General features: G+C 43.6%; 1 protein-coding gene across 1 annotated transcript in view; it reads right to left on the bottom strand.

Moving 5' to 3' along the window:
- Positions 1-9,271, bottom strand: part of LOC122563082 (uncharacterized) — a 30,053-nt gene extending 20,782 nt beyond the window's left edge. The window contains exons 1-4 of the mRNA XM_087973388.1: positions 9,208-9,271; positions 6,842-7,156; positions 6,385-6,708; positions 175-271 (exon numbers count right to left, since the gene is read on the bottom strand). Of these exons, the coding sequence (XP_087829514.1) occupies positions 175-271; positions 6,385-6,708; positions 6,842-7,156; positions 9,208-9,247 (776 nt within the window). The 5' untranslated portion in view covers positions 9,248-9,271. The remainder of the gene's footprint in view (positions 1-174; positions 272-6,384; positions 6,709-6,841; positions 7,157-9,207) is intronic.
- Between the last annotated feature and the right edge of the window lie 3,704 nt (positions 9,272-12,975).

Here is a 12,975-nt window from a genome sequence, read left to right as displayed (position 1 = left end):
CTGAAGTTCACCAGTAAGGAAGTGAACATAATAATATTGTATAAAATGAGTGATCGTTTCCATTCTGATAAATCATTGTCTGAAACTGAAACTCATTGAAAGCTTTTATGCTGAATCACTTATTCTCACTTGGAATCAATGCTAATGGAAATATCGACAATGAAATTGTTCTACCTTTGACTGACAGACTTGGGCCCTGAAGATGTTCTTGTTGCTGTTGGTGATGTTGTTGGTGATATTGTTGAGGAATTATCACAAGTATATTCCCTTCCTGTTGAGACATAAGGTAATATTCAGCTGCAACTGAGTCTCACTTACAGAACATTTCTGTGATCCAGGACCTTCGGGTGACCATCCTCCAAGGCGGACTTCGGGACAGGCAGCAGCGAAAAGTGGCTGAGCAGAGGCTGATAGCTAAGTTCGGTACCCATAGGGAGGGCCTCAACAGGGACTGTGGGTTCATATCACACTGCAGGTGACCACCATTGCACTATACAAACACACAGACACTCCTATACACACACAAATGCACAGACACACCTATACATAGACACACACACAGGCACTCACACACACTCCCACACTCTCACCTGTACCCTGTCGCTGACTTAGACCCCTTTACACTCACACACATATTCACTCTCTCTCACAGACACTCACAACCCCGCACCCCAGACACACACACAAACACACACACACTCCTACAGACACACACCCTCCCACACTCATACATGCACCCTCTCACAGACTTAGACCCAGTTACACTCACACACACATATACACTCTCTCTCACAGATACTCACAACCCCCCACCCCAGACACACACACACACAAAAACCCACATGCACACATACACATATACGTTTGTGGGGTGAATTTATACTTGCAGAGTTACATTGAACTTTGCTCAAAAACTGCATGAATCCATGTAAGACTCTGTTAACTCACTTTTTAGATTAGAATCAGTCTAAACATTATGGCACAGACAACAGAACACGGGGGCTAACACCTTCAACATCTTAACATCTTATCTGGGCTGACACCAATTGTTACAGTTTACCTGAGAATGTAACTTTTTTTTAAATTGTGATTTACATATGAAAGAAGTGAAACTATCGTGGTCATTCTAACAGATGAGAGACTTAAACAATCAAGGTATTTTTCAATGTATAATTTCAGTTACATCACAATGTAAACTTTTGCTATAAATTCTGAGTCTTACAATTGCGTCCTCCACAACCACCTGATGAAGGAGCAGTGCTCTGAAAGCTAGTGCTTCCAATTAAATCTGTTGGATTATAACCTGGTGTTGTGTGATTTTTAGCTTTGTACACCCCAGTCCAACACCGGCATCTCCAAATCATGACCAAGAGAGCACTCTTCAAAAAAAGAACCTCAGGACTTGTTGTGAATAATGGATTTTGTTGAATTAGTTTTGCTATAAATCCCCAAGTCTGGCAAGATATGGTAGTGACCTATTTTGTACATAATTTGTATTTTGTTCCTCATCTGGACATTGATGCTCCTGTATTCTTATTAAAGCATTTGAAAAGCCGAAGTTGGGTTGGACTATATTACTAAGATCTCCTTTCTCCTCATTGTCAAACATAAAAGAAAATTCCAGCTACTGAGCTGGTCACTGCTCCCGCTGGACAATGTATTCCTGGGGATCCAGCAGCCCCTGCTCTGTCCTGTAATATTCTGTGATTGCTGGGTGAGCTTCCACTGTGATTTTTGCCTTCACTATGGTATTTAGACCCAATGACGTCTTTACGTTAGCTCCTGTTACATGAGAACAAGGCGTCGATGTAGTAGTACAGACAAATCAAAAGGTATGGATAACAGTGTCTGGCCTAAACATATCTCACAGCCACTGGCACTTCAGGGTCTGGGTTAAAACTGAGGTATTCAGTTATATACAGTGACACCCGTCCATCAGCATGTCATTTCTGATGTGACCCTGACTAAAATGGAGTCTGACACCATTATCCCCTCAGATCACATGCTACGATGCAGTGATGACTTTATCTATTAAAGGTATAACACACACAAGCTGTGAGATGTAACACAAAGCAGAAGTGCAGCATTTATGCATTTTCTGGAGCTTTATTACAATTTTGTCCATTTTCAAAAATAAATTAACACCTTGTCCAAAATTGTTCCAACATCAAAGAGACGTGATGTGATGAGGTACAGTTATTTGTAATATGAAAGAAACTTAACCAATGAGCAGTTTGAATAAACATTGAATGAATGTGTCAGCCTCAGTGTTTGTATAAAACGTACCGATGCTGTTGATTTATATCATGGAACTACAGCCCCTCTCTGCTACACTGGGAACTGAGACATGAACCATTTCACTGGGTTTTGTTCCCTGAGAATTTGAGACTGTGCAGTAATATTGATGATTTTGTTGTGTGAAGGATTGACAATGCAGATCCAGTTTATTGGTGACAGAGATCATTGAATCGGGAAATGGGGTCTTCTCAGACCATGTGACGTGACTGGGGAGGGACCCTTGGACAAACTCACAGGAGACTGTCACTGAACTGGAAATGTGTTGCTGGAAAAGCGCAGCAGGTCAGGCAGCATCCAGGGAACAGGAGAATCGACGTTTCGGGCATAAGCCCTTCTTCAGGAATGGGGAAAGTTTGTCCAGCAGGCTAAGATAAAAGGTAGGGAGGAGATACTTGGGGGAGGGGCATCGGAAATGTGATAGGTGGAAAGAGGTCAAGGTGAGGGTGATAGGTCAGACTGGGGTGGGAGCGGAGAGGTCGGGAAGAAGATCTCAGGTTAGGAAGGCGGTGCTGAATTTGATGGATTTGACTGAGACAGGGTGGGGGGAGGGGAAATGAGGAAACTGGTGAAATCCGAGTTCATCCCTTGTGGTTGGAGGGTTCCTAGCCGGAAGATGAGGCGTTCTTCCTCCAACCGTCGTTTTGTTGTGGTCTGACGATGGAGGAGTCCAAAGACCTGCATATCCTTGGTGGAGTGGGAGGGGGAATTGAAATGTTGAGCTACAGGGTGGTTGGGTTGGTTGGTCCGGGTGTCCCAGAGGTGTTCTCTGAAACGCTCCGCAAGTAGCCGGCCTGTCTCCCCAATATAGAGGAGGCCACATCGGGTGCAGAGGATGCAATAGATGATATGTGTGGAGGTGCAGGTGAATCTGTGGCGGATATGGAATTTTCCTTTGGGGCCTTGGAGGGAGGTGAGGGGGGAGGTGTGGGCGCAAGTCTTGCACCTCCTGCGATTGCAGGGGAAGGTGCCGGGAGTGGAGGTTAGGTTGGTGGGGGGTGTGGATCTGACGAGGGAGTCACGGAGGGAGTGGTCTTTACGGAATGCTGATAGGGGAGGGGAGGGAAATATATCCTTGGTGGTGGGGTCCGTTTGGAGGTAACGGAAATGACGGCGGATGATGCGCTGTACATGGAGATTGGTGGGGTGGTAGGTGAGGACCAGTGGGGTTCTGTCCTGGTGGCGGTTGGAGGGGCGGGGTTCAAGGGCGGAGGAGCGGGAAGTGGAAGAGATGCGGTGGAGGGCATCGTCGACCACGTCGGGGGGGAAATTGCGGTCCTTGAAGAAGGAGGCCATCTGGGTTGTGCGTTTTTGGAACTGGTCCTCCTGGGAGCAGATGCGGTGGAGTCGAAGAAATTGGGAGAATGGGATGGCGTTTTTACAGGGGGCAGGATGGGAGGAGGTGTAGTCCAGGTAGCTGTGGGAGTCGGTCGGTTTGTAGTAGATGTCCGTGTTGATTCGGTCGCCTGAGATAGAAATAGAAAGGTCGAGGAAGGGGAGGGATTCACCTACACCTCCACACATATCATCTATTGCATCCTCTGCACCCGATGTGGCCTCCTCTATATTGGGGAGACAGGCCGGCTACTTGCGGAGCGTTTCAGAGAACACCTCTGGGACACCCGGACCAACCAACCCATTTCAATTCCCCCTCCCACTCCACCAAGGATATGCAGGTCTTTGGACTCCTCCATCGTCAGACCACAACAAAACGACGGTTGGAGGAAGAACGCCTCATCTTCCGGCTAGGAACCCTCCAACCACAAGAGATGAACTCGGATTTCACCAGTTTCCTCATTTCCCCTCCCCCCACCCTGTCTCAGTCAAATCCATCAAATTTAGCACCGCCTTCCTAACCTGAGATCTTCTTCCCGACCTCTCCGCCCCCACCCCAGGCTGACCTATCACCCTCACCTTGACCTCTTTCCACCTATCACATTTCCGACGCCCCTCCCCCAAGTCCCTCCTCCCTACCTTTTATCTTAGCCTGCTGGACAAACTTTCCCCATTCCTGAAGAAGGGCTTATGCCCGAAACGTCGATTCTCCTGTTCCCTGGATGCTGCCTGACCTGCTGCGCTTTTCCAGCAACACATTTCCAGCTCTGATCTCCAGCATCTGCAGACCTCACTTTCTCCTCCTTCTTTGCGAAATAAACATTTATTACAAAACTGACTGTAATTGAAGAACCAAAAACCTCCACCACTTTGCCCTTCACTATCCCATTTAGTGTCATAGACTCATTTGGTACAGAAATAGACCCTTCGGGTTAATACGTCCGTGCCAAACAAGTTTCTCAAAACACACCAGTCCCACTTGCCTGCATTTGGCCTATATCCCTCCAAATCTTTCTTATTCATGTGCTGATCCAAATATCTTTTTAACGTTGCAACTGACCCGTCATCTCCCATGTCCTCTGGCAGCTCATTCCACATATGAGCCACCCTCTGTGTGAGAATGTTGCCCCTCAGGTTCATTTTACATCTTTCTCCTCTCACCGTGAAAACATGACCCCTCACTTTGAACTCTCCCAGCCTAGTGAAAGCAACCTTTGCTAAACACCTTATCTAGATCCCTCATGATTTTATAAACCTCGATAAAGTCACCTCCCAACCTCCTCCACTCCAGGGGAAAAAGTCCCAGCCTATCCTTATCACTCAAACCCTCCAGTCACAGCAACATCTTAGGAAATCTTTTCTGAAACCTCTTCAATTTAATAATAACCTTCCTGAAGCAGGGTGACTCGAACTGTACACATTAAACCAAATGTGGCCTCACCATCATTCTATACAAGCGACATGTGATGTTCCAACTCCTACACTCAATGGTCTGAGCAATGATGGTGAGCATGCTAAATACCTTCTTTACCACCCTGTCTACTTCTGATGCAAATTTCAAAGATCCCTTGGGTCTCTGTGTTCAACAGCACAACCCAGGGCCCTACTTTTAATTGTATTAGTCCTATCCTTATTTGTTCTACCAAAAACCTTTAGTGATTGATCCAAATTAAACTCCATCTGCCACTCGTCAGCCCATTGGCCCAATTGGTCAAGATCCCTTTGCAATCGTAGATAACCTTTGTCACTGTCAACAATACCACCAATTTTGGTGTCATTCATAAACTTATGAACCATGCCTTCTAAATTCTCATTCAAATCGTTTATATAAATTACACCGATCCCTGCGGAACACCACCAGTCACAGGCCTCCAGTCCAAAAAAATAACCCCCCACCACCCTCTATCTCCTGCCATCAAGCTAATTTTGTATTCAATTGGCGAGCTCACCCTGAATCCCATGTGATCTAACTTTACAAATTAGTCGAGAATGTGGAAACCTCATGGAGATAACAAATACTGTTCCGCCTCATTAATCTTATCGCTGACATCCTGAAGAAAATGTAATCAAGTTTGTGATGCCACAATTTTCCACATACTATCCCTAATCTGTTCGTGCCTCTGCAAATGCATGTAAATCCGATCTCTCAATATTGCCTTCAACAACTAACCGCTGATGTCAGACCCACAGATCCATAATGCCCATGCTTCTCCATTCAGCTTTTCCGAAATGAAGGCATAACATTCGCCAAATTCCAGCCCTCCGCAATCTCACCTGTGACTGCGGATGATGCAACTAGCTCAACTATGGGCCGCTCAACTTTCCAAATTTCCCACACTGTCCTGGGAGACACTTGATTGGGTTCTGGAGATTTATACATTGTTATGTATTTTAAAACTTTCAGCACTTCCTCTTCTGTAATATGGACTGTTTTCATGACATCAATATTTAATTCCCTGAGTTCCCTAATCTCTACGTCTTTCTCCACAGTAAAATATTCAAAATATTTGTTTAGTACCTCCCCCATTTATGAAGAACTTAGTTGCAGGAAGCAAATGGTTGTGATGTAGCAATGGAGTTGTTGCAATGCTTCTCCATGCTGTGGGCTGGATTTTATACACCTGCTCATTTTCCAAGTACAATGCTAACCATTGGCTTAATTCAGAACTGATAATGAAACAAATGGAGTGCATTTTATCAATTACAGTTTCCCAGAGAGAGATAGTAAACAAACGTTGTTTACATCACACTTACTGATGCTGTTGGTCTGTATCCTGTAACTGCAGTTCTTCTCTCTTACATTGTTGACTGACACATGAACAATTTCACTGGGTTTTGTTCCCTGAGTATTTGAGGCTGTGCAGTAATATTGATGATGTTTCTGTGTGAAGGATTGACAATGTAGATCCAGTTTATTGGTGTCAGAGATCATTGAACCTTGAGATGGGGTCTTCTCAGACCATGTGTAGTGAATGGGGAGGGATCCCTGGGCAGACTCACAGGAGACTGTCACTGAATCCCCAGAACATGAGACATTTGGTTGGGATAAAAATCGAAGTCCAGGAACAGAGACGGCTTCTGTGGGAAAGAAACAATTATTCTGTGAGAAAAATCAAATAACCTCCAACACTTTGCCACTTTTCTTCCTGGATAAAACACTGATCGGGCATATCAGCAGAGAGTATTTTTTAAAAATCACTGAGAGATTTACCGTCAGAGATGTTCAGCTTTACATTAAACATTGGGTCAAAGGCAAAAGTCTTAATCCCACAGTTGTACCATCCTGCATCTTCCCATTGAAGATTAGTGATTGTGACAAGAAATATTCCTTGTGTTTTGTCGTCAGTGATCGTTATTCTCCCATTTGGCCAATTTGTTTTTGCTCTAACAGAACACAGACGACTCCATCCTTGACACCAATATTTCACGTGTGACTGGTACTGCTGCGCTTCGTAATGACAAGATATTGTGATCGCTCTTCCCAAAATTCCCGTTACGTGTTCCTCTGCCCATAAAGCACCTGAAACTGAAGAGACAATATTTCAGAAATTTAACTGGAAAGGACTGCTTAAAACAATCAGATACATTTTAATCAGCTACATTCCATCCAGTACATGATGAATGTAATCATTAACATAAACCCTTATCAGAGCCTCAGGGTGTTCTAAATTCCCAGGGAATGATTGAAACAGTCGGTATATTTTCTTACCCCACTGGTCGAGCTTTGGGATAATCTTGAAATTGGGTTTGTGCTGCCCGCTGTGGGCTCTAACTCCACCGTGTGTGACATCATCGAAATGTTGCCCCTACCCCCCCCCCCCCGCCCCGCCCCGCCGGAGAGCAGCCTGAGTGACAGGCCTGGGTTGGAGTCGGCTGGGGATCAGTGTGAAGGAGGGCACAGGTGCTGAAGAGTCCTTATTCCGACCAGAGAAGGAGGGTTTCATCCAGGGAGGAGAGGGGAGTGTGTGGAGACTCATGGTGGGCTCAGAGGCTGCATTTTCAGGGCTAAAGGGGCAGATACAACAGGCGACCCAGGAAGATGATGAGAGACCTCGAGTGGGAGAGGAAGAGAATTGGAGTTTAGCGAGGGATGGTTCGTGATGGGAGAGAGAGATCAATGTGCAGGACCTTGAGTGCAGTAAAGGCAGGATTATTTGTAATCACACATTGTTGTCAATGTAAGGAGAGTAAACTAACAGAAGGAATTTACTGATTGTTCCAGAGAGATTGCTCCTGAGAAAATACATAAATTGCTGCCAGATTGTGTCACATTGTGGAAGAGGAGCAGCCTGTTGATGACTGGATAGACATTACTTCAATAAATAATGAGAGAAACGTTATGAAGCGTAAATGAAGAGCTGGAATGGAGAGAAGAAAGGACAAAGACAATTGCATGATTCAAGGTAGTGAAGGGCAGGAAACAGACCTTATTTAATAAAGGAAACCTTGAAAGAAAGAGAATTGCGAAAACAGAGAGATGAACGCTTCAGATTTCTGTCTGTGACGTTTTCTGTATGAAATTGGTGGGCAACAGCTGCAAAATGTTTCAGAAAGTTTTCATGGACCAGAATTCACAGAGTTGTAGCCTAGAGTATTGCAACATTGGGAATTTTAAACATGAGTGTTTGAAAATGTCTTGATCATAAATGGAGAGATGGCAATGATGGGCTGCAATTGTATTGCCGTGTTACATTGTAATGTGAAAACCAATGGGATTGAAAGAGAGTAAGCAACTTGATTCAAGTTAACGACTGAAAGAAATAAAGCTTTGTATGGGAAGTGGAATATAAACCAACCATCTGCTTTTGTGACAGAGCCTCACGAAACAATATTTAATGAACTGCAATTCAAAAATAAAACAAAAGCAAACTCAAGATGTTTTGTTTGAGGGCATATTACCCTCCAGTTTTCGGTGTATATTGAGCTCTCAAAATTTTGGATAATTTAAAACGATTCTGCTAGTGTGTTCACTTAAAAGAAACATTACGTTGTCCTTTTTATTTCATTGATAATTACTAATGCTGCTCCAAAGTATTTGGGAACACTATCATAATGTGTTTAGGAGAAGATAGAACATTTTATGATGTATTTTATGTATTTTTATGTTTGTTCATTTAAATTCAAAGGCTTCCATATATAGAGACACATGGCGCAGACAAAGTCCATGCTGTGTCTGTTTTCTGCAGCTTATCACTCACCTGCAGCCAGTTGCCGTAATGTGAGGGGTGTCACTCTGATTGGATAAGGCTGACCTGGAATCTCACCCAGTCTTGCTCCCTACCCTGGGTATGTTGGAAGGATTTGCAAGTTGATAATGAATCTCTTTCGCTTTGTGAGAATACACATTCCTTTGCAAAATGTGCTGGAGTGAGAATCGTACTCTCAGTATTTTTCCCAGCAATAACAATATCACCCATTGTGTCACAAGCTCTTCCTTTATCCTTTATACATCTTCAAATATTTAAACATTCTCACTGCATTCTCACTGCAAATATTTAAACATTCTCACTGCATAAACCACACAGTGGACTTCAACAAACATTGGTTATCTAATATACAACTATGATGGTCACTCACCAGGAATGGAACAAATGAGGAGAATCAAAGTCCACATCATTTTATTCTCAAAGATTTTTAATTTAGTCTCTCAACTCTTATTTCTCACTTTGAAGAAAGTGTGTTATGCAATGTCCGCAGGATGTGAAATGAGGAAGAGAATATAGGAAGCCAGCTTCTGTAACCACAGTGAGTTAGATGATGAATGATAACCATGAGGAAATTTTTCTCTGATCAATTATGTTTAACAGAGGAACTAAATTAATTTTCATTGAAAGAATAGAAAATTCTGAAATCAAGACAGATAACGAGTCTGCTGCTGAGGATAATGTTGACTCAAACACAGAATTTATACTGAAATCTCAGGTTAATAACAACTGGCATAGTCCCCCATGTCAGAAAATTTCAATGAACAGCTTTTGACAAAGATTTCTTCAGTGAAAATCAATCCTAGAGTTAAAAATAGATTTTCGAAGGACTATTTTGTGTTTTAGGCAGAACATGTCTCCTGTTCACACTGAATAATTATTCTGTCAGAATCTGAAGTCCTAGATGTAGAGGACAAGGTACCCTCTGTTCCAGTTCCTCAAGATCCAAGGAAACAAGACATGGGGCTGATTTCAGGCAGAAAAAAGAACTCAACAACAGAGAGACAATTCAGGGGGAAGTGAGCTGTGATTGAGTAACTGGGAGTGAGTTTCAATTCCAAGGTGAGGATCCCTCTGGTGAACCAACAGACATGGGGCTTTGTATTCACCAGGACATGGTTGATGATGAGTGAGTCTGGTGAACCATGCTGGGTTTCACCTTTGAGAAGATCAAAGGGGCTGACACCCTTCACCAACCCTGCTCATCCCCAGCCCCAATGCTGAAGGCAGTGCCCCCACCTTAACCCTTAATATGGAAGGAGAGTCACTGGAGTCATTACCCAGAGACTGAACCAACAAGGATCATCACAATGCTCTGTCTGAGAAACAGAAACAATACGTTGGGTAAACTCCTGGAGAACACTTGGAAACATTTGGGGGTTAATACCCCAATGGAGATGAAACCCCTCTGCTGTCAGGTCACCAGTGTCTGAGGGTCAGAAACAGAGAGCAGAGATCCCCCAGCCCCTGAATGACATGGACACTGTAGAATCAATTGGAAAAATTGGACCAGATTGAAAAATTAGATTCTGTGATGAAACAGTGAAGGCAGCAGTTATTAACAAAGTGAAGAATATCTGATCTAATTGTCAGGGATCCTGTAAAGTGACTTGCTCAATGTCAAAGCCATATCCTGGTAGACGGTCACTCAGCAGTTTTTAAAAGACCGTTCTTCTGAGACAAACAATTGCAGGACCTGGAGCTGCCACAAAGCCCCTCCCCCATTCGGATGGATGTCCCATTTGCTCTGGAATGGTGCAGTGATCCACCCACAACGTGGCCATGAGCCTGTCCCAGGAGGTTTCCTTCCCAGAGATTGTGATCAAAGGGCTGGGTCTGAAAACTCTCAGTACAGCCTATCCAAATTGTTAATATATTACACTGGTACTTTCAAAACGCAACTAGTCACACGCCTCCCACTCAAAAATATCCTTCACCACCACCCACTGTCTCCTGCCAGCAAACCAAATTTCTGATTGGCAAGCTCACCCTGAACCCCATGTGATCAAACTGTACTGATTTGTCTGCCCTGCGTAATTCTGTCATAATGTCTCTGTAGACAATGTGTACTGCTGTGCTGTCATCAATTGTCTTGGTTACTTCATTAAATATCTCAATCAGGTTTGGTCAGTGCCATTTCCCAAATAAGGTCTTGCCTCTGGCTTCTCCTTACAGCCTTTGTTACATAAAGGCACAACATTAACTGTCCTCCAGTCCTCCGGCACCTCACCCGTGGCTGTGGGTGATACAAATATCTCTGCTGGGGGCTCCCCAAATTCCTTCCCTAACTTCCCACAATGTCCTGGGATACACCTGATCAGGTCCCAGTGATTTATTCCCCATTGTGTTTTTTAAGACCACTATCAGTTCCTTGTCTGGAAGGTGGATAGTTTATCATGACTTGAATATTTTTTTTCTTCACTTTCCCTGGTCCCTCTGTCTTTCTCCACAGTAAAAAACTCTCACAAAATATTTGTTTAGTATCTCTCTCATCTCTTGTAGTTCCACACAAAGACAAGCTTGTTTACTTCCTTTCCTGAATCTCAGAGTTGGTGTGTTACATTGCGGTTTGTAACTACAACCCAGATATCCCACTTGTTTAAAACCACGGGTTTCACATGGAGCTGTCGCTTGCTGATATTGGCAGTGGTCACTTCCACCCTCTTGGGGTTGGTTTTTGAACTTTCAGAAATAATGTGAAACCTCATCTACAATCAGAAATCCTGCCAGTAATTTTCCATCTCCTGAACTGTAAAGATTCATGAGGCAGATAGATGAGGTTTCCAATCTCCAAAGAGTACACAGACAACATGGCTGGGATGTGTTTTAAGGGAATCATTTTTGCAACAATTAAACTGTTAATTCTTTATCTGTTCTTTAATGGCTAGCTTTTGTTGCCCATTCCTAATTGCCCCTGACTGAGTTGCTTTCGAGATCATTTGAAGAGGGCAGTTAAGAACAAACACATTGCTGGGAACCCTATGTAGAGCAGACCTGGAAAGGGCAGCAGATTTCCTTCCCTCAGGGACATTGATGAGTCAGGTAGTGTGAGTAAAATGTCAACAGTTGGATAACCAGCAAAAGGATGATCCATACGTGAGGTAGAGACATAATTACAAAAATATTAAAAGTGAGGTGGTACTGGAGACAAACTAAATGACTGGAGTAATGGCAGACCATTGTTCACAGCAAACTACCCAGCATTCAGGACAGTATCGACCACAACACTACACAACCCTGCCATGGCAACCATTGCAAGATGTGTCAGATCATCGACATGGATACTACCGTCAGACGTGGGAACACCACCCACCAGGTACACCTAGATACTCATGTGACTTGACTCTTATACCCATCAGGATATTCCAGTCATTTAGTTTGTCTTCAGCACCACCTTATTTTTAACTTTTTTGTAATTCTCTCTCTGTCTCACTTAATCAGATGATAGGTCATCCCTTTGCTGGTTATTCAGCTGTTGACACTTTACTCACACTATCTGGCACTCTTGATCACACGCAGAGTTTTATTATATGAGACGCCACTCACACATTTGTATGATCTTTTGATCTCTCTGCCCTTGATCTCTTTGCCTATTAACTCTGTGTCTGTGTGCTTCTCTCTCACTTCATCTGACAAAGCAGCTACTCTCTGAAAGCATGTGATTTTAATTAAATCTGATGCACTATAATCTGATGTCATGTGACTTCTGACTTTGTCCACCCCAGTCTCACACTGGCACCTCCACATCAGGCCAAAGTGATAGTGACATTGGAAAACACCATCTCCTGTAGCTCTCTGGCATTTCCTATGTTCTGTAGAGCATCCCAGAAGGGTGATTTGATATTATATTTCCTCTTTAGACCAGACCAGACTCAGGTATGTTTGTTAAAAATTTACCAATGCACGTATGCATGCAGTACATATCAAAAACTAGGGAAAAGATCAAATTATTAGGCCAGCAACAAAGGTTTTATTCTATTCTACACATAACAGCCATGTCAGAATGACATTGACATGGGATGGTGCCACACAGAGGTATGATCACGCCTTGACTGCTCAGTGCCTCCCAATGCGACAGGCTGTCAGATTTGAACTCTGTGGGAAAACACAATGCAGCTCCCAGAGACTGCCAGTTTGCAGC

Source organism: Chiloscyllium plagiosum, unplaced genomic scaffold, assembly GCF_037043375.1.
Source record: "Chiloscyllium plagiosum isolate Xiang-an unplaced genomic scaffold, Cpla_swu_hap1 HiC_scaffold_26, whole genome shotgun sequence".
Classification (NCBI taxonomy): Eukaryota; Metazoa; Chordata; class Chondrichthyes; order Orectolobiformes; family Hemiscylliidae; genus Chiloscyllium; species Chiloscyllium plagiosum.
Note: the sequence above shows the minus strand (reverse complement) of the source record. Positions and strands in the feature narration are given on the sequence as shown.